This window comes from Exophiala viscosa, assembly GCF_022695815.1.
Source record: "Exophiala viscosa unplaced genomic scaffold EDD37scaffold_3, whole genome shotgun sequence".
NCBI lineage: Eukaryota > Fungi > Ascomycota > Eurotiomycetes > Chaetothyriales > Herpotrichiellaceae > Exophiala > Exophiala viscosa.
Genome location: NW_026944355.1, coordinates 498,052 through 517,974, shown reverse-complemented (window position 1 = coordinate 517,974; position 19,923 = coordinate 498,052). Strand labels below are relative to the sequence as shown.

General features: G+C 52.4%; 9 protein-coding genes across 9 annotated transcripts; 6 read left to right on the top strand and 3 right to left on the bottom strand.

Moving 5' to 3' along the window:
• The first annotated feature begins 228 nt into the window (after positions 1 to 228).
• On the top strand, positions 229 to 2,416 carry EDD37DRAFT_315935 (uncharacterized protein). Its single transcript, XM_062811377.1, has 4 exons — positions 229 to 382; positions 451 to 1,050; positions 1,107 to 1,241; positions 1,315 to 2,416. The coding sequence occupies exons 1-4, from the start codon at positions 326 to 328 to the stop codon at positions 2,029 to 2,031; spliced, it is 1,509 nt and encodes a 502-aa protein (XP_062671611.1). The 5' UTR covers positions 229 to 325; the 3' UTR covers positions 2,032 to 2,416.
• EDD37DRAFT_315906 (histidine phosphatase superfamily) lies at positions 2,129 to 4,192 on the bottom strand. Its single transcript, XM_062811375.1, has 4 exons — positions 3,916 to 4,192; positions 3,048 to 3,862; positions 2,468 to 2,997; positions 2,129 to 2,416 (listed from the first exon to the last, which is right to left on the bottom strand). The coding sequence occupies exons 1-4, from the start codon at positions 4,085 to 4,087 to the stop codon at positions 2,227 to 2,229; spliced, it is 1,707 nt and encodes a 568-aa protein (XP_062671610.1). The 5' UTR covers positions 4,088 to 4,192; the 3' UTR covers positions 2,129 to 2,226.
• Positions 4,193 to 5,928: 1,736 nt separating this feature from the next.
• Positions 5,929 to 7,903, top strand: EDD37DRAFT_315913 (ankyrin repeat-containing domain protein). Its single transcript, XM_062811376.1, has 3 exons — positions 5,929 to 5,951; positions 6,000 to 6,241; positions 6,304 to 7,903. Exons 2-3 carry the CDS (start codon positions 6,133 to 6,135, stop codon positions 7,704 to 7,706), a joined length of 1,512 nt encoding a protein of 503 aa, XP_062671609.1. The 5' UTR covers positions 5,929 to 5,951; positions 6,000 to 6,132; the 3' UTR covers positions 7,707 to 7,903.
• Positions 7,904 to 8,210: 307 nt separating this feature from the next.
• Positions 8,211 to 10,107, top strand: EDD37DRAFT_315395 (NUC141 domain-containing protein). The gene has a single exon (XM_062811372.1). The coding sequence runs from the start codon at positions 8,307 to 8,309 to the stop codon at positions 10,020 to 10,022; it is 1,716 nt and encodes a 571-aa protein (XP_062671608.1). The 5' UTR covers positions 8,211 to 8,306; the 3' UTR covers positions 10,023 to 10,107.
• Positions 10,108 to 11,339, bottom strand: EDD37DRAFT_315433 (urease accessory protein). Its single transcript, XM_062811373.1, has one exon. It carries the CDS (start codon positions 11,021 to 11,023, stop codon positions 10,193 to 10,195), a length of 831 nt encoding a protein of 276 aa, XP_062671607.1. The 5' UTR covers positions 11,024 to 11,339; the 3' UTR covers positions 10,108 to 10,192.
• Positions 11,340 to 11,548: 209 nt separating this feature from the next.
• On the top strand, positions 11,549 to 11,978 carry EDD37DRAFT_648180 (uncharacterized protein; the record flags this gene model as incomplete). Its single annotated transcript, XM_062817977.1, has 3 exons — positions 11,549 to 11,614; positions 11,663 to 11,773; positions 11,823 to 11,978. 3 exons carry the CDS (start codon positions 11,549 to 11,551, stop codon positions 11,976 to 11,978), a joined length of 333 nt encoding a protein of 110 aa, XP_062671606.1.
• EDD37DRAFT_315544 (Fe-S cluster assembly protein SufA) lies at positions 11,658 to 13,023 on the bottom strand. The gene has a single exon (XM_062811374.1). It carries the CDS (start codon positions 12,872 to 12,874, stop codon positions 12,113 to 12,115), a length of 762 nt encoding a protein of 253 aa, XP_062671605.1. The 5' UTR covers positions 12,875 to 13,023; the 3' UTR covers positions 11,658 to 12,112.
• Positions 13,024 to 13,490: 467 nt separating this feature from the next.
• Positions 13,491 to 15,539, top strand: EDD37DRAFT_562530 (uncharacterized protein; the record flags this gene model as incomplete). The annotated part of the gene is made up of 4 exons (XM_062813918.1): positions 13,491 to 13,709; positions 13,765 to 13,845; positions 13,896 to 14,162; positions 14,208 to 15,539. 4 exons carry the CDS (start codon positions 13,491 to 13,493, stop codon positions 15,537 to 15,539), a joined length of 1,899 nt encoding a protein of 632 aa, XP_062671604.1.
• A 981-nt stretch (positions 15,540 to 16,520) lies between these two features.
• EDD37DRAFT_625384 (tetrahydroxynaphthalene reductase) lies at positions 16,521 to 18,046 on the top strand. The gene is made up of 3 exons (XM_062816235.1): positions 16,521 to 16,835; positions 16,939 to 17,669; positions 17,730 to 18,046. The coding sequence occupies exons 1-3, from the start codon at positions 16,736 to 16,738 to the stop codon at positions 17,733 to 17,735; spliced, it is 837 nt and encodes a 278-aa protein (XP_062671603.1). The 5' UTR covers positions 16,521 to 16,735; the 3' UTR covers positions 17,736 to 18,046.
• The last annotated feature ends 1,877 nt before the right edge of the window (positions 18,047 to 19,923 follow it).

Here is a 19,923-nt window from a genome sequence, read left to right as displayed (position 1 = left end):
TCCGTCGGGCAACTCAATCGATGTCACGCGTAGAAAAAGCGTGGGTCATTATTGAGGCTCCGGGGTGCCTGAACTATTCCTGATGGAGGCCGATGCAGCGCTCCGGGCACTCCATTTCTGCTCGGCGCCTTCCGTGACTCGCCTAATGAGCTTGCCGTGGATCTCGTCCTCTGTCGAAGCCCACTCAGACGTCATCCCCTTCTGTACTGCACATCTTGCCCTGAGCACCCTAAGCATTGCGACCATCCCTCTGGTAGCTCCCAAGTGTTTTTTTCAGCAAAGGAAAGCCGCCATACTCTCACCCATACCATGGAAGAAATAAAAAATGCCAGGTGTACCGTCAGGACGGGGTTGCGATGCGTGTCGTCGACAGCGGAAAAAGGTACGGACATCCTGCTTGATGGGCATGCAAGCATTCAGACCAGTCGATGATCAATACCTCTAACCTAGAATCGAAATGCACAGTGTGACTTATCCGTAAATCCATGCGCTCGGTGCAAGCGACTAAGAATACCCTGCATCAACCAGGGTCAAAAACGGTTCAAATTCGTCAGCAACAACAGTAACGAGGACAAATCACCTCCCTGGCTCATCGGATCGTCAGCGCAGGGTACAACCAGATCTGGAACATCAAGTGCCTCCAGATCTGACTCTGATTCAGCCGGTCTCCGATCGGGAAGGAGCCAGGGGCAAGCTTCGCAATCCATTTCACCTATCCCCACGAACGCTTACATGCGCCTGGTCAACGTCTTCACCGACAAGATCAAGCCTGCTGCCGGAATACGCTACAACATCTCCTGGACTTTCGGCGGCTACCTCGATTATGTGCCCGCCCATCTCGGCGTCAATGAAGCCATGGATGCAGCTACCGACGCGTTCATGGTCGGCATGCGACGTTTTCCCAATCCCACCTCTGTGGTTGACCTCGCGCCTGTCATGCTGGAGAAATACACTTTGGCTCTTGCAGCTCTGCGAAGGTGTCTAGACGATCCTGCCATAGCGCGGGCACCCGAAACCTTGTGTGCAGTCCTCTTCCTTCTCAATTGCCAGGTATGAGCAAGCTCTTTTGTTCAGGACGTCGTAATGCTCACCCTTATACTCGATAGCAATTCCTATCGCACCCACCGGGTACGACTGCCAGTCACGGCGAGGGAGCCGCTCAAATCATCAAATTACGAGGCCGGCCTGAAAGATGCGATTCTTTCGAAGGACAGATGCTTCTTGCTCTACGTGGAGTCGTCGTAAGTCCGACGTCTTCCTCGCCGGGTCATATGAAGGTCGATGGGACGACTAACCAGTCGTGTCGTAACTCAGTTGTTAGAATCCCTGTTCAACGAACGCATCCACTTCACCGAGCAAGAATGGATTGATATGTTTGCCAGCACGACGGCTGTGGTCACTCCAGAAGGTCTAGCAGTGCAGTCGTTCACACTTTTACCCAACATTATGCGCCGTGCTCGAGTCGCGCTGCAAAATGTCGTCCAATACGCCGCCGAGCTGGATCACCTGCGCTCCAAGGTCGCTCGTCTGCGTGCCGACCTCGAACCATTCATCGTCGACGTCCGCCAGCGACTGGACGCGCTTGGAGAAACGTCCGACCCACACAACTCGGCACGAAACATCCAACTCAACCTGGTGCACTGTCACTACCTACGAACATACGCATTCGGGCTGGCCCTGGTGTTAATGGTGAATGAAGTGCGCATCGCTATGAGCCCGGACCCAGCGGAAGTGATGGCAGAGTCGCAAGCTTGTGCCGTCGAGATCTTACGGCTGGCTCAACTTGCAGACCAGTATCGGCCGCTGGGCGCGTGTGTGCTCAAGTTATGCCTCATTGCGGCGGAGATCGCAGCGAGTGACCTGGCAACCAAGTTCGCGGCCAAGCAGATGCGTCTGGAGTTTGATACGGACTTCAAGGTGCTGCAGCAATGTGATCTCGAAGAACCCAAGTTGATCTGCGGGAGAGCCATGTCGCCATGGTTAGGACTTACAACCATACCAAACGCACAAATGGGTTCGAGGCTTCAGTGACATGAATAGATGATATCTCATGCTTGAGATAATCAAGATACATGATAGGCATCACGGTGCAAGGCTGAAGGAGAAAAAGTATATTGCATATGTGCATTTTTGCATTATGTGTATTTGCATTACGTGCATTAGATATTAGCTTTAGCTACTTCCGGCCGCCTTAGGGCCCTGCTTTTATTGACATCATCGCGTTGATCAATGGGGAGCACGACCATTGTAGTTGACACCGGCGGTGGCAGTGTAGTTGGCGAAGCAGTCGTAGTTGAAGTCGATTTGAGCAATACGCTGCTGGAGCACACTGACCATGGTGTTGAAAGGGCAAAGTCCATCAGGGTCAACGGGGCAGCCAGGGTGAGAGCTCGAGACTGGGACAACAGCATCGTTGCTGAATAACATAATTAGCATGATACATTTCGAGAGGAGTGAAAGGACTTACACAATAAATCGAATCTGCTTGGAGACATTTCGGGCCGGGCACTCGAGGACTTGAGCAGTGAAATGAGTGGCGAATGGCACGATCTTGCTGGCCACGAAGGTGTTGTTGCTGGAGTTGCGGTTGCTGGTGCTCAAGGCAGGGCCATTGAACAGCGCAGTCAAGTTGAAGGCGGTGAGGGTGTCAAGGACGACGACCTCGTGGGTAGCATCGGCGTAGAAGGACTGGTTGAGAGGGAAGTAGGTCGAGGAGTTATCGAAGGTCTCGTTGAGGGCAGACGAGGCGTTGGGGTAAGACTGAGTGAATCGAGCGACGAATTCCTGGAGGTAGCCCTTGCCTTGAGCGGCGGAGACAGGAGAACCGGGGCCGTTGTTGTAGTAGAAGGAGATGTCGTAGTAGTACTCGTAGTTGGCAAAGTCCTCTGCGGTGAACAGTCCGCAGAAGGCCGAGTAGCCAAGAGCGTCGGTCTCGTACGAGCAGAGCTGCAACATAGCAATGGCATCGGTTGGGGTGAGGGTGAGGTTACCGGAGACCTGATCCAAGATTAGTCACGTGAGGGAGCAAGTATTCAGGTGAAACTTACCATGGAGTTCAAACGGGAAATAGTGGAGTTGAAGGCATTGGTGGCGAACTTGGTAGCAGCGGTGCTGCCAATGCTGCCACGGCTGGCAATGTTGGAGTTGTTGCAGACCTCGTAGGGAGCACCGGAGTTGTTGACGCCAGTGGCCTCAACCAGGATCTCAATGTTGACCTCCTGCAGGTACTCGGGAACACCGAAGAAACCGGCAGCAAAGTTCTCAGCAGTCTTGACCATACGATCTTGGGATTCGGTACGGAAAACTGGGATGGCCTTTTGGGCGGTGAAGTTGTTGAGCAATTCACCATACAATTGACGGTACTCAACACCAAGAAGGAAGTTCTGGGCACGTCCGAAGGGAGTCAGCAGCTCCGCACCGAGTTTGTACTCCCAGTTGGCCAAGAAAGCCAAGTCGCCGGAAACGTTGAAGCCGGTTCCCTTGGTGGCGTTGACAATCTTGCTGGCGAAGGTTGCAGGGGCAGCGCCACTGGTAGGGTAACGGGCACCATGACGGTACAGAAGATGGACCTGCTCGACGGAGCAGCCCTTGGGAATCAATGGGCTAGCATTGGGCAGGCCATAGTCGGAGGAGTTGACGGAGTACCATGGGGACAAGTTACCCCAGTACTTGGTGATGTCGATGTTGGAGGTCGAGTTCGAGCCATGGGGCTGGGCAGCGACCAGCGGGAATGACTTGGCGGCTCCGGTGTTGTATGGGTAGAGAGGAGCTGTCTGAGCGGCAGCAGGCTCCACGCCAGTCTGAGTAGGGCCGGGGAAGCCAACCACAGATTCCGATGGGAATAGGGTGCCATTGGCGACAGCTAGGAGATAAGGCGTTAGTATGCGATCAACATGACACTCGATATAGACATACTGCCGGATGGCGGGTAGACGTCGGAGGTCGAAGCGCCAGCGTATGAGGATGCCATTGCGGTGGTGTTGGTGGCAGTGCTGGTGGAGCTGGAGGCCGTGGCGCCTGAGGTGGCTTGAGGGGCGGCAAGGACGGCCTCGGCCATCAGGGCCAGAATAGCGGCAGAATACTTCATCTTGTCAAGCAAGGCTCCTCTGCTAGTCTGTGGTTGACAGTGGACGTCCTGGACAGCTTATCGAAACAAAGCTCTTCTTCGAAAAATTCCAAGCTGTAGCTACAAGCTTATAGCTTTATATCCCAGTCAAGGCCATGAACAATGATGACAAGGTCGTTCATCCAGGCACAGGTGTGTTGGCCTATCATATTCATATATGGTACCATGTGCTCATTGTAACTTTGTACCTGGCAGACGGACCAACTCCAAGGAACTCCAATGGCACCTAAACTGGTCCAGGATGAGCGGATTTGCCGAACTAGCGAGGGCAGGCGTTATGCCGCCTTGTTCGTGCTTGTGCTTGCTTGAGAAAAACTCATCCGACTCGATACAACGCCGACCATGGCAAGCACGTGTATGGGCCCTGCAAAAGAAAGCGACGACTTCCAGAAGAAATCCGCCAAGGACTTCCAGTCTTCCGCTGTGTTGACAGATTCCGATGGGACTAACGACTTGGTGTGTCTCAAACATTATTGTTGACTAGATCATCCAGATCCATCCATCTTGCAGTGAATAGTGAGAACACGTGGGTTCTTACCATCCCAGCTGGAGGGAATCACTACGTAGTATTTTGAGGCCTCGGCAATGTGCCGCCTGGAAGATTGGCGAACCGGCGATGAATGATGATTCGACATTGACACAAAGAGAAGCAAAGCCCCTCTAGAGAGATTGGCGTAGTATTGCTGCAAGCAACGCAGTATCTACTCGGTTGTAGAGTGACTCTTCATTGCTATTGTATCTCTGGCTTAGATAACTGTTCACAAACGTCTGGTAGGTTGGGCAGCACGTAACAAGGCAATGACGAACTATGAGAAAGGTGGCGATGTCATCCCCAGTGATAGGCCGCAGTGGCCCGCTCGATATGGGCAGCGACCTTCTCAGATGCGAACAACCATTCCATAGTCGCCCCTGCTAACGGAGGCTAACTAGAGCTTCAGATCGAACCCCGCTTTATCAAGCACGCCAACCAGGTTTTCACCCAACGTTCATCACTCCACAAGATCACGCAAACGGTCAACCCAAGATTTGTGCAACTTACACATCGAGAAGAGAGGAAAGCCAATCACTCAACCATGATTCTTGCCGGCTAGGACTTTCCTTACAGTACTTTGCCTGTCCACCATGCTCGGAGAGGCTTGCCATAGCTTGATAAATCGCCCGCAGGACGAGACCGGTCGAACAGCAGTACTGCATAAATGGTGTGGCTTGGCTAACATCACCCCCAGATCTGGTCTCTCACTCTTGTACGGAGTATCTGCACATCTTTGGTGACGCGTCGAATAGAATGCTATGCACCTGATCTACAAAGAGCCATTCTGGATGCTGCTTTCGCCCTCGAGATCCTATACGATAGTCCGACTTCGGGGTCAAGTATGGATATGACAGTGCGGTCAATTTTGGATCGTCGTCTTTCACGCCTATACGACAGCCATTTCGTCAGGACTACTGCTGTTCTACCTCACTTGCATCTGACGAAGCTCTCCATCATGGCCGTCATCGGGCTATTGGCATCGTTTTCTCCGGGGATCATTGGACTTACACCGATTACAGGCCTTCACCGCTTCGATGGGAAAGCAGATGCAAAAGGTAAGTCTTCTGCGGCAGAGTCCCAACATGCCTGTCGTCTATTTGCTGGACATGCATGACACAGGTCAGAAACCAGAGATATACTGAAGTTGTGACCAACCTATTGGATCTTGGTTGCATGCAAATTCGACCCTCGAAGTGACTTGAGGCGGTGAATGATGTGAGAGGCTGATATGTACAAGGGCCTCGCGCGATTGATTGGAAGCCTCACCCATCTCCCGGGGCATTCGGCAGCATGGTAATTTGATCGCGAAATCTCGCTTACGACGGTGTCTAAGAGAGATAGATCCTCCCCAGATCGTTCCTGAGATACCAGAGGTCTCCTCAGTTCTTTTCGGAATTCATATTGTCCAAGCTGCATTTGTGGTTACACCATCATCACGATTTGGAATTGGTTTACAGGGGTTTACCAGCTCGACATGGGACTTGACGCGGTGCCTAGGGAAATTTTCTCTCGCATCATCGACACCGTATTAAGCAGCAGCAATACAAGATGGGGCGAAGGTCTTGGGCTTCGCCGCGTCAATCGTAAGTGCTCTCCGGGCATCATCTTCCGGTTACACAATGCATACGCAGTTAACCTGCCCCAGGGTTGTGGGACCACGAGATTCACGCAGCTTATTTCGACCGAACGACTGTAAACAAGGAGTTGGATTGGCACCATTACAATCCAGGAGTTGTTCACCTGTACCGATACGTACTTGGACGGATTTCTTCTCAGCGCGAACAGAACCAGTTCTACACAAACATTCGAGCCACAGTCGACCTGCTGAGCTCTATCAACCTCTCATGGCAGGAAGATGCCCAGACCAAGATATTTGCAGCCATTCGGTGTAAGATTCCTGCTGAAGCATTCGTATGCCATTCTGATGTGGAGGTTCTCGTCGTATTCGGTTTTCTCGGCCTTCTTCGAGAGCCAAAGCTGATGTATTTGGATCGTTTGGAACGTTACAGCATTCAAATGGAGCCCTGGAGCTGGGCAATGGTGACTGTCATCCTACTCAACGACGTACAGTTGGTCAAAGTGTTATTGGAGGGCAAACCTGAAAGAAACGCTCACAAAAATGAACTTCTTTCCGAGCCACTGCGAGTAGCGGTTACTAGCAAGAACTACGATCTTGTCACTTTATTCCTTGAAAATGGCGCACATCTGGGATGCCCACCATATTATGCCCTGTCACGCATCGGATGCAGAACGACCCTTCAATATGCTTGTGTCGCTGGAGATGTCAAGATGGTCGAGATTTTGCGAGGGCCGGAGTACACAATCCAGACGGACTGCTTGACACTCGACGGCGCGATGGACTTTACGGCCGTAGCGATCAAAAATCATCGGGACCGAGAAGCTTCCTATGTTCGAATCATGAAATGTCTCGTGCAGACATCAGACCCTGAACAACAGAAAGGGCTACGAGAGTACGCCATGTACCTGGGGATCACACACGAGCTTGAATCTATCGTCTTGATGATCCTCGGACTCGGGCACGACGTTGATGGCCACGAAGGCCACTCCCCTCTGAAGCAAGCAGCCTCTGTGGGAAACCTTGAGATTGTCGAAATTTTACTTGACCATGGGGCCACAACAAGTTCGGACCATAAACGGGATGCGATATGGTCTGCTTGCATGTTTGAGCAGCCAGGTGTGCTGGAAGTGTTATTCAAGAGAGCCATTACAGTTCCTGAGTATGGTCAGTCTCCCTTAGCGAGCCACCTTCTCTCCCTTGTCCGAGATGGGCCACGTGGTCAGGTGTGGTGTCACAGGTTTTGTCTCCAAGTCTGGAAAACCTGCTGCCATTACGGCTTGGACTTGACCATCGACAATTGTGGACAAAGGGCTTTAGCGCTCGCAACAGGCCCCTCATTCCGGCTGCTCAGAGAATTTCTGACCTCCTCTCTGCAATCTTTGCAATCCTCAGATTCCGTGATGGCTGATGGGTCTGGCGCGTCTATGCGAGCCACGACAAAAACTTCCAATACCGAAACGATATCATGATACCTCAAAAAAGCCGGACGACTTGACTCATAGCGTGGTGACAGCCAACAAATCATGGTGAATAAGAGGTTGTTCATCCGGCGAAATGCTACAGAGGGCAGCTTTTCTGGCGTACTTCTTTGGTGACTTCGAGTGAGTGGGTTGTGTTTACTGTTTTTCTCCCGTCCAAGTGGTCAGGCAGCTTGTTTCAGAGAGCAGCATGGAATACTTCTGGGAGGCTGTCTGGTAAGCCATAACATGTGTCCTGTCAAGCACAGCTCGTGGTAAGGCCCTGCGAGTGCAATGGAGACCGTGATTCGCAACCCAGTTATACTGGATATGTATTCCATAGTCTGTTGCTCATACAAGCAAAGGCTTCAATCAGCTAAATCCTTCGAAGAAGGACTTGTACTTTTAGAATAGGTCAGGCTGTGTGGTAGAGGACGCAAGGCTGAGTTTTAGCGGTGGCGCGGCCCGCAGATCACGCCCGATTTGCCGGGCAAAAGTCAGGTATGCCGACCAGAATTTTTTTGGCTGCGGGCACGTCTTGGAGAGAGTCTACGGCTAGATTTCCAGACCACACTCATTGTTCCTGCACTGGACGAAAGACCAGTTCCGGACATGGAGACCCTCGTCAAGAATGGCGATGGCCAATTGACGATCCACAATCTTCCACCTCCAGCGAAGACGAAGCGAGCACCGACAGGCACCTTGACCGCCGAAAACAGAGAAAATCAAGTACGCCTCGCCGAAGCACGCAAGAAATATGGACGAGGCCGACCAGTGCGCCTGAACGAAGTCAAAGATAAAAAGCTGCGCGCAAATCTCCAACGCATCGAGAACAAATACCGTACCGCAGTCTTGAACGCAAAGGATGCCGAGATTCTCTACGAAAACCAGGAAGGATTTCTGCAGCCCGAATCCGAACTCGAAAAGACATACAAAGTCCGGCAAGATGATATTCTGGACGCAGTCGGTGTCCAGCAGGCGAACAAGTCGGTCGATTTCAAACTCGACCTGGGACCTTATGTGTCGGACTACACACGAAATGGACGTAGTCTGCTGCTTGCCGGGCGTAAAGGGCACATCGCGACCTGCGAATGGCGAGATGGAAAGCCAGGTTGCGAAATGCATTTGAACGAGACGGTACGGGACGCCAAATGGCTACACAACGACCAGTATTTTGCCGTGGCGCAGAAGAAATACACATACATCTACGACCATGCTGGAGTAGAAATTCACTGCTTGAAAAAGTACGTCGAGACCACACACCTCGAGTTCCTGCCCTACCATTTCCTCCTCGCCGGCATCGAAAACAGTGGATATCTGCGTTACACAGACACATCGACTGGCCAGATTGTTGCGGAACACCCAACGAGAAAAGGTGCGCCCACGGCACTTGCTCAGAATCCATACAATGCGATATTGCACGTTGGGCACCAGAACGGCACGGTGTCCTTGTGGTCGCCGAACTCGACGACACCGCTGGTCAAAATGCAGTCCAATGCAGGTCCCGTGCGGTCAATTGCGATAGACCGGTCAGGCCACTACATGCTCTGCGGCGGACAAGACCTCCGCCTGAAACTCTGGGACTTACGAGCGATGAAAGAACTTCACACGTACAAGACACGCCAACCAGCGTCGTCGATCGACATATCGGACCGCGGACTGGCGGCGATCGGCAATGGGACTGGCGTGACGATATGGAAGGATCTATTCACGGGCTTGACGTCTTCTGATCCCTCGAAAGTGCGCTCGCCGTATCTGAACTGGGGCAACGACGGTTTGAGAGTTGAGCGAGTACAATTCTGCCCGTTCGAGGACGTCCTCGGAATCTCGCACGCCCAGGGCTTCAGCAGTATCATTGTTCCCGGCGCAGGCGAGGCCAACTACGATGCGCTGGAGGTCAATCCTTACGAGACACGCAAGCAACGCCAGGAGACTGAGGTCAAGAGCCTGCTTACCAAATTGCAGCCGGAGACGATTGCCTTGGATCCGAGTTTCATTGGGACGTTGGATGCGCGGAGCGCGGAGCAGCGAAGACGGGAGAAGGATTTGGATGCTCCGCCTCTGGATCCATTGTCTAAGTTAAAGGATCGGAATCGGATGAGGGGGAAGAATAGTGCGCTTAGACGGCATTTGAGGAAGAAGGGTGGGAAGAATATCATTGATGAGAAGAGGTTGAGGCTGGAAGAGATGAAGAAGGAGAGGGCGCAGAGGGTGGATGAGAGGGTGAAGAAGGATAAGGTTGAGTTGGGGCCTGCGTTGGCCAGGTTTGCAAGGAGAGGGTCGAGGGTGACTGGCCCGTACAGGCAGACAAGTCTTCTCTCTGCATGATGTTGATGGTTCTGGTGGTATACGTCTTAGGATACCATCCGGTCTTGCGGTATAGAGCCTCGGAGTGGTCGCATGACAGTATAAGGTAACTGGAAGAACAGCCAAGTTGTGATGTTATATGTTTCTTTTCATTTTATTGACACTTTGCTTTTTCCTATCTCACGACGACATCACTTTCGCCGCGAGACAGGAGGCTGCTCACCACTTCCTCTCTGCGCACCAGCCGCCCACCGCTTCCTACTCTCCGCATATCCCGGCGTACTCTTCCATGCGGAGATAATCATACCGACCGTCTCCCTCACACCAACACCATGCTTGATCACGGCACGTACCACAGGCCCTCCCTCGCGGATCTTGTTCGCCTCGCGCTCCATCAAGTCGACGTCCGCGCCCACCGCGTCCGACAGATCACACTTATTTATCAGGAGTAGGTCGCTGCCCGTTATACCTGGTCCGCCTTTTCTAGGGACTTTGTCCCCGCCCGCAACGTCAATCACGTAGATGATGAAGTCCGCAAGTTCGCGCGAGTAATTCGCCGCGAGGTTGTCGCCGCCGGACTCAATCAAGAGTATGTCTGTGCCGAATTTGGCGTGCAGTCCCTGTAAGGCGAGGAGATTGGCGGAGATATCTTCGCGCACCGCGGCGTGCGGGCACCCGCCTGTCTCGATGGCGACGATACGCTCGGGTGTCAGGGCGCCGTGTTTCGTAAGGAACTCGGCGTCTTCGCGGGTGAAGATGTCGTTGGTCACGGCGGCGATGTTGTACTCTTTGCGCAGGGCTAGGCAGAGTTCTAGCATTAGTGCTGTCTTGCCTGAGCCGACGGGACCGCCAATGCCGATTGTAAAGGCGCGGTCGCTGAAGTCTCTGCCCTCGACGAGTGGCATTTCGCGGTGGAGGTAGGAGCCTGGGCCATCGAGGATTTCGTGGGAGTGCCCATGCGGAGCGCCGTTCCCGTTTTCGTGGGAGTGTGAGGGCACGCCGTCGTGGGAGTGTGCGGCCATGATGGCTGAGGCTGGTGGAGGGTGCTCAAGGAGGCGACAGGGATGTAGGCAAGTGCAGTGTTGTTTTATAGGTATGCGGCTTCTCGCCCTGAACGTCTTTCTGTCTTTCGGTCAACCGGACGTGAAGGGAAAGCTTCGCTCGTGCCTTGTGGCCTTGTACCAGCTTCGAATGCTTGAACGATGTCTCTGGATTCAAGGCTGAAGTATCGGGAGGGTATGTACCACACTGTTGTGTTCGGCTTCATGGGATTGCGGGAAGCACTTGATCAAAAAAACTTACTTGTAGCTATTGTGTATCTCGTAGATGCGGGACAATGTCTGTCTAAACAAATGCCCCGCATCGACATCAAAGCCTAATTGCTGTCAATCGGCCGGCTGCAGGGTCCTTAGATGGGACACCGGACCGCCTGTCACTTATAAAGAGACTTTTAGACCATGGAGTATTTGTGATGGAAAGAGGGAGTGTTGGTCTTATATATCTTGACAGCATATGAACAAAGCTCACTGTTTGGAAGCTGCCTCAGAATGACTATCATACATATCGTCTTGTTCAAACTCAAGTCTTCGCTAAGCGATGCGGAGAAGAAAGAGGTATGTCACACTTCCATAGATGCTATACAAGTCATTGAATGCAAACAGGTCTGTGATGACATGTTGTCTCTGAAGGAAACGTGCCTGCATCCGTCAACGAACAAGCCATACATCATCACTTCATCTGGCGGCGTCGATAACAGTCCAGAAGGCGCTCAGGTTTGCGATCGCTGGCCATGCCTCAAACAGTGGTACTGACACGGGGCAGGGCGGGTTCACGCATGGCTTTGTGGTCGAATTCGCATCCCTCAAGGACCGCGACTACTATCTCTCCGACGATCCCAGCCATCTCGCTTTTGGGAAGAAGAATAGTCATAGATGGGATGATGTGAGGGTGATTGACTACGAGAAAGGCGTCTACTAGGTCGAGCACCGAAGAGCCTGCAGATCCCTGATGTTATCGAACGTTGGAATGCTTAATTTGATATAATGTTCGGGTAAACACCCTCGAGACCATCTTCTGCCAAACGCTGGAAATGCATCACGCTGGTCATGTCTTCATGAAACGCTGAACGACTCGCCACAACCGCATTGCTCCGTAATGTTGGGATTCTTGAAGACAAATCTGGCGCTGAGTTTGTCTTCCTGCCAATCCATTTCACTTCCAATAATGCTGAACAATGCTTTGCTGTCGATCAGGACCTTGACTCCCTCTTGCTCAACGACTTCGTCGAAGGGGGCCGGTTTGTCCACATACTCCAAATGATACGCGAGACCAGAGCAACCTCTGTTCTTAACGCCAACTCTGATCAACTTCGGGTTGGGCTGGTCCAGGAGGTTGCGCAAATGAATCAACGCATCCGGGGAGATTTTCATCGCGGCCTTTCGCGGCCTCAGTTTGCTCCGCCTGGGTTTGGCGGACTTGGTCTCTTCTGTCTTCGGCGGCGGCGGCGGGGCCACTGGCTTGGATTGTTGCGCCTCTCGTTCGGGCACGCGTATGCTGGCAGTCTCCGAGGTGCTGTTCTGTTGAGTGGTGTTTTGTCTCAAGGAATTCGTGTCATTCAATCGAGGTCCGGGTCCTGCTATGGACGTATCTGGGACATTTGTGTTTCGTGGAGGTAACGGATAATCTGCAGGGAGACTATGCGGCTGGTATGAGGGAGCAGTATAGAGTTCTCGCTTCGACGATGCCCGTCGACCGATAGAGGAGGAGAACGTCCTCAGCGAGTGAGGACATGATCGCGCCGTCGAGGCTACCGCGAGTGCTCGGAAGAACGTGGCGGATGACGTCGTTGTTGGGATGAAATGCGTCGCAGCCATTGCGACTGGTGTTCTGGGACTGATGGACGTGCAGATTGAGAAAGGTGTTATAATGATAGTCTGTCGAGCATTTGGACCTTATCGGCAACTCGCGTGTGATGTCGAGAGTGTTCGTTCAATTGTAGGAGGATGGAGAGAAAAGAATAGAGCCGCAGGTGAATGAACTTCTCTCTCGCCGAGGTTTGTAAGCCGGGTTTGCACGTAGTAGCCAATCGGAATCGAGTTGATCATAAAGCCTTGTCCGAGACTTGCTGTCACCAGATAGACACTCCTCCCAAGCCTTTGTCTATCTTTCATATACAATCCGCGAAGATCTCTAGGTCTTGACGTCCTGTCGCACGCAATAAAGCATCCCTGAAGTGAATATGCTCGCTCGCCCTTCTGTGCAGACGGTGAGAAGAGCCAAGTCAAGTCCAACTGCAGCAAAAGCCACCTGCCAAGCATCCCGAGGGTTTGTTGTCGTACAATCAATTTCAGCTGTGAATTCTGGTCATCCATGCTCGTGCCATGCCCACAAGACTCCTTTCTCAGAGCGCCCAGGAGGAACCAGCATCGTTGACCATGACTTCTGACCCCGTCATCTCCTCCTCGACAACCCTCAGCTTCTGCATCTACCATGGAATCACCCCTGACTCAATTGTTGAGGCCAGATTCTTTTGAGCCAAAAATCGTCCAGCTCTATCTACATCTTTTTAATGTGCTTGCCAATGAAGATACTGATGAGGATGTGCCCTCAGAAGGGTTTTGGAGGGAGCTGTTCCTTCTCAAGCCGGATAAGCAACGGCTCTATGATATCCTCGCACCATTGACCGCTAACGACCTGCTTCATATGCATGTATGGTCAGCTCATTCCATTGGCTCTATGGTGACACTGCCTGACATGGTTTTAGACTCAAACCCAGGCATTCTTTAGGCGGGCAATCACGGAGAGCAGCTCAGGAAATTCTCCAAGAAGTGGCAACGCACTTGAGGTACGTTTCAGTCAGCCTCAGCACTTCAGGCCCAGAGTTGATTGTTGAAGAACTTGGCAGCTTTTCTATGCGCCATATTCACCAAGAAATATACCAACCCGAACACAGACGTGATTCAGGTACTCGCCGGGCTCGATGCAATTGATAAGTTGATGTCTGACCTGGTCCACTCACTGGAGTCAATCATCCGTCAAGCAACCGACAGTTCTCTACGAACTAAAGCGCTTGATGTCAGCCTTGCTCTCGTGGCAGGCGGCTTCCACACGAGTCTGGTGTCGTATTTCATGCACAGGGATCTGTTCTCCGCGCTCGTGAAGGTACATTATATACTTGGCTTATATGAATGACGCTGATTCTACTAGTACATTCATGACATGGACAAAGATCCTTCCCAAGGCCTCAAGGCGTTTGTTCTTATCGGGGTCTTGTCCAGTTACAACAAGTTTGAATCGCAAAACGTGTATCAGAATCGACTGGAGGATTTTGTCAACGTTGATACAATTCGCTTGCTGGTGCAGAATTTTGCCAGTGCCTCTGCACGACTTCGCGACCAGTATGTGGCCGTACAGGATGATTTACCGACGGCATGGAGTCTGAATTCAACACTTTCGATGGTTGGCCTGCGTGCACTATCAGCAGACGCGAAGAAACCCGTCCCTCCCACCGAAGAGGAAGCCAAGGCGTTGTTCGCCACCACTCCCAACCAGGATGCAGCTTGCATTTTATCTTTGTATTCTTTCGTTCAAGCGAATAAGATATTTGCGGCGAACCTTGTCAATCTACCAGCCGACGAAGATCGAGAACCACCCTTCGCAACCTTCCTGTCCTCAACGTCTTATATCTCTCATCATGCCTATCGGGGGCCTCGCCAGTCGACATATGCGGTGCTGAGTCTCTTAGCCATTCGCATTATGGTGGAAGATCCTATCCTGGTAAAGAAAATTTCGTCATCGGACGCCAAGGCAGTGGTTCGGTTGTGCCATCAAAGGCCTCCCCATCTACCTTTTGTCACAAATGCCAGAGTTCCAGCGATCGCAATTTTGGACATCTGTACGGACACCCTCAGTCACAATCTTCGTAAAAAACTCGACGTCCAACTATACGGTCTTGCTTTGGGAATTATACTACGTATAGTGACACATCTTGAGCAGACAAAGACTCGATTACAGCATCACTGGGCCTATATATGGGGCTCGTTGATCTCATTGATGCGCTTCCTGGCCCAGTACTCGAGCGATCTTGGATATCTCAGGAACATTCGGGAAGACTTGTGTTCCACGTTGGCCAATCTCGCAGCTTTTTGTCTGTCCAAGGGAGACGGATTTCTGCCGGATCCAGCCAGTTTTGACGACCTCTTCTACAAGCTGATTGAAGCGAATGATATTTTAGCGAAATTCAAGCAAGCGTATTGTGATCTCGGGTCACCATCCAGCACGTTGAACAGATCGGTGGAAGCGTTGATCAGTGTTTCGTCGCACTATCACAGTCTGTTAAAGGCACAGCACGGGAGGAAGACGCATCAATCCCCGGCTGCAATCCAGAAAGTGATCAAGGAAGGCTATGAGACACTCAATCTCGAACCTGATGAGAGGCTTGGTCAATGGGAGAGGTGGAGGGAGAATAACTGGAAACCAGAGCTCAAGAAAATGATCCGGGTCGCTGTTGAGGATGCTCGAATACTGTCCCTGACCTGAGTAAGGAGGACAGTGAAGCCATCGACTGGGTAACGCATGCATCAAGAGTGGATTGAGGGTCAGTGCCGCTTGACAGCGAGGAGCCCCAGTGATCGCATGTGACACCGGCATCTGGAGTGCTACGTCTCGATGCCGAACGAGCATCGGGCCGCGGGTTCCACGGGATTCGTGACAGCAAAGCTGTATGGGTCGTCGCCACCTCGCCGGGAGGGCATCGCGCAGTCATTGCACAAAAGCACAACTCCTGCTTGACATGAAGAATGCGAAGCCGAGGGTTCCGCCGACGCAACTCGACACAGAAAAGCTGGTCGGAGAACACGGCGCCGAGAGTGTGGCCGATGAGCATATATAGACAAACTACCAAGTCCTCATTAGGACCAACTTCAACCACGTGATTAGGCGACTCTAGCGCCGGACGTCGCGACAACAGAGTTCACCACCCGCCCGCTAGAAAAGATTTCCAGCGTCGGACACCGTAAAGGCTCCTGAAGTCCTCGGGCAAAGAAGGGGCCCTTTGGCGCGACGATAATTGTACAACCGTACTCACTAGACGGAGTTGCTCCCACGGATGCAGGAACAGAATGTTTACGTCTTTGATACGGGAGCGCAGTCAGCAATTACTTTTGTGCCGCAATTGACGAGATCCTTCCTGGTTAGCAGTCTGTCTGATCACAGCACCCATATCATGGAAGGGCCAGGCATGTTTTTCAATGACCAGACCACTGCAAAGTATCGTCACCGCTAACATCAGCTTTATTAATAATTGCGAGTCTTGACTAGCGGTCAAAGTTCAAGACCAGCTCTATCGCCGTGGCTATGCCCCTCGTCCTGTATCCGTGGGCGAAAAGGGGGCCGATACCACGAAAAAGTTCCAGGGGGAGGGGCACGATTGTGGGCTTTTGGGTCCAGTCGATCGACCGCCCACTAAGTTTAAGGCCCTGCGGCTGATTAGGTACGGGGAGTGTCAATAAATAGAACTGCTATAAAATGTGTCCTCAAGTGTCAACTCCCTGCAAGACGACGCACACACAGCTGCATCTGCATATACAAAACTCCTCGCTTCTTTTCCGGCCAGACATAAGACGATCCTTATCTCTTTTCGTTCCCGAAATTGTATATATCCTTCGTGGTCCTGCACAAATATTCACACTGACCCTTTCTCCGCACAGCACACACACACCGCTCCCACATAAACAATGGCTTCCCACTCGACCAGAGTCGCCAACGGCAGTGCCGGCGGCGCCTCATCTCCTTCATACCTCCTCAATGGCAAGGTCGCTCTCGTGACCGGATCAGGTACGTCGACAGTCTGTGTCTGGCTCGGGGGATTCAGGTTTACCCCTGAACCGACCCCGGGCATGTCATCTTCACCGCAACTTGGGTACTAACTGGTGCACAGGACGAGGCATGGGCCGTGAGACCGCCTTGGAACTCGCCCGCCGTGGCGCCGACGTTGTCGTCAACTACGCCAACTCCTCGAAAGCCGCAGACGAACTCGTCGCCGAGATCAAGGCGCTCGGCCGGGACTCGATCGCAGTCAAGGCCAACGTTTCGGACGTATCACAGATCATCGAGATGTTCGCCGAGGCCAAGAAGCACTTTGGCAAGCTCGACATCGTGGTGTCAAACAGCGGTGTTGTGACATTCGGACATCTCAAGGACGTGACCGAGGAGGAATACGACCGTGTCTTTGCTATCAACACCCGTGGCCAGTTCTTCGTGGCTCGCGAGGCGTACAAGAACCTCGAGGTCGGCGGACGTATTGTCCTCATGGGCTCCATCACCGGCCAGGCCAAGGGCGTGCCCAAGCACACCGTCTACTCTGGATCTAAGGGCGCCATCGAGACGTTTGTGCGCTGCATGGCCATCGACTGCGGTGACAAGAAGATCACTGTCAACGCTGTCGCCCCCGGTGGTATCAAGACGGATATGTACCACGCTGTGTGCAAGGAGTATATCCCCAACGGCGAGAACTTGACCAATGAGCAGGTCGATGAGTATGCGGCTACTTGGTCGCCTATGAACCGTGTCGGTCAGCCTATTGACGTTGCCCGTGTCACTGCTTTCCTGGCTAGCCAGGACGGTGAGTGGGTCAATGGCAAGGTCATTGGTATTGACGGTGCTGCTTGCGTAAGTCTTCCCAGCTTTCCAATCGTGTGTCGCTGCAAATGCTGACCGTTGTTCGTGCAGATGTAAATTCACTCTCACCTTTACCTCCCTAGCATGCGAACCGAATCTCAAACTTCCAAAGACATCTTAGAAAGCGGTGATGCAAGAACCGGAAAGAGCGGGAAAGTTGGAATATGGGAAACCATACTAGCCATCTATGCATACTCTTTGGATTCATGGCTGGGGTGCTTTGAGAGATCTTCTACCAAAAAAGCGCATATGGAGTTTGCATACCTATCTTTGGAGCGATTGCAAAGGGGATTTTTCTTTTGGCTTCAGGTTGCAAGTAGACTTTTTACAGCGCTCAGAGTGAATATTATCCTTGTTAGCCAGTGTGTTTCTGTGTCTACCTCCCCACCGCTTTCGCGACCAGTTTGTCGTCCAGAGCATATGGCTCGCCGTCTTCGCCAAAGACGACATCTTCGGCCAGATACACGAGAATGCCTCTGCTGCGCCGCTCGGCATCTTGCAGCCGGTACAAGATGCGCCCAAACGCATCGGATCTGTGTGACGAGTGCAGTAGTAGATTGTTCTCCGATGCCCAGTCTTCGACCAGAGACTTGAATGTGATTTCTTCCATGTCTGCTGCTGCGGCGCCAGAAGGTGCAGCCGAGGGAATCTTTGCAGCGGTGGGAGGTAGAGCTTTGGGCCGACGCGATCCGAGGAGTGGCTTCCACATTGGCCAACTGTCTGCATCGACTTTGGCCTTTACTAACGACTTGAGCTCGACGAAGTGTTCGAGGTCAAGGTCTTCGGAGGACAGCAAGGTCCACCAGTCGAAAAGCCAGGTGTGCATGTCTGGCGCGGATTTCTTGGACTTTCGCGACCCATTACTGAGTCCCAGTGTGGTGGACTCGATGGTCTTAGGAAAGCGTTTCACCGCCTCGATCAGACGTGGTAGTATGGTTTCGTGGAGGATTTTATAGATAAGCCAAGGGGCCAGGACGGGTGACCATGATGTGATGACAGAGTACGCCGGGTCGGGATCGTAAACATCCCACTCTTTTGCAAGGGCAGTCCGGATACGCGGATACCAGTGCAGAAGGAGAAGAGATTCAAAGTAAGTGGTTCGTTTTCTGTGGCGTGAAGTGATGGATTTCTCGATCTCCAGAAGCTGATCAATCGATTGGAATGACTCGACCAGGTGTTTTGGTTCGGTGAGAGGCTCCCATTCGACCATTTCCCGTCGAAACGGTGTCTCGAGGCATGAGGCTGTGAGTTCTGGGAGTGATAAATCGGAGATGTAGCTGGTATATCTGGTCTGAACATCTTGGAGGCGTGATATAGAGGCATTCCACTCTCTTGACTCATTCGAGTCGTCTACCGCAACTCTTTCGAATGCTGATATGATTCCGTTATAGCGTTGAATTTCTTCCTCGTGGAGCAACAATGCAGCGCCTAGTTGGGTGTCTTCGAGTTCCAGATGTGTCTCTTGCTCTTTCGTGGAATCCCACGCATCTGCAAATGCTTGCAGTTGTAGTTTTATCCGAGACGTCGCCTTCGCGGTCTCTAGACCCGGTGATGACTCTCGGGTCGGGGTTGAAAATCCTGAGAATGAGGTCACCGTCTTCGTCTCTGAACCTGTCGCATCGACTATGATCTGTTTCATAGCCTCCGGAACATGCAGACCCCTCGACTCGATTGCCGAGACCGCATATTTCGCTTTTGGAGGGGCCTTGATCCGTGGTGTACTCGTGCCAGGTGTAGATCCCTTTGATGACGGCTTATCCTTCCCTGGCTCTCTTCTGCGAGGTGGCTCGGCTGTTCCGCTGCCTTGCCCAAGACCAGCGCGACTTGACAGCACCTTTGCCTGGATTGGTGCTGTGATGCCCTGGCCCGCTTTTCCCAGACCTTGACCTGCGACGTAGCCCTGCTTGGCCATCATTCGGGCAGCGAAAGAATTCTTTTGTATTCTGCCACCAGCCCCAAATGCCGACGGTCCTGCGCCGCCTTTCTCCGGCTCCGGTCGAGGCGACATGTCTGATTCAGGTGTCACAGGTTCTGGTTCATCTTTTGCCTCATATTCGCCGATATTGAAGGAGCTGCGGAAGCCACCCATCCCCGTTCCCATTCCCATGCCCATGCCCAAACCCATGGTAGGTCTTTCGTCGTCTACGTCCTCTTCATCTTCATCTTTTGCCTCCTCGTCCCCGGTAGATTTTACGAACCCGAGCCCACGGCCCCTCAGCGTCTTTGTTGTCGTTTTCCTCCGCTT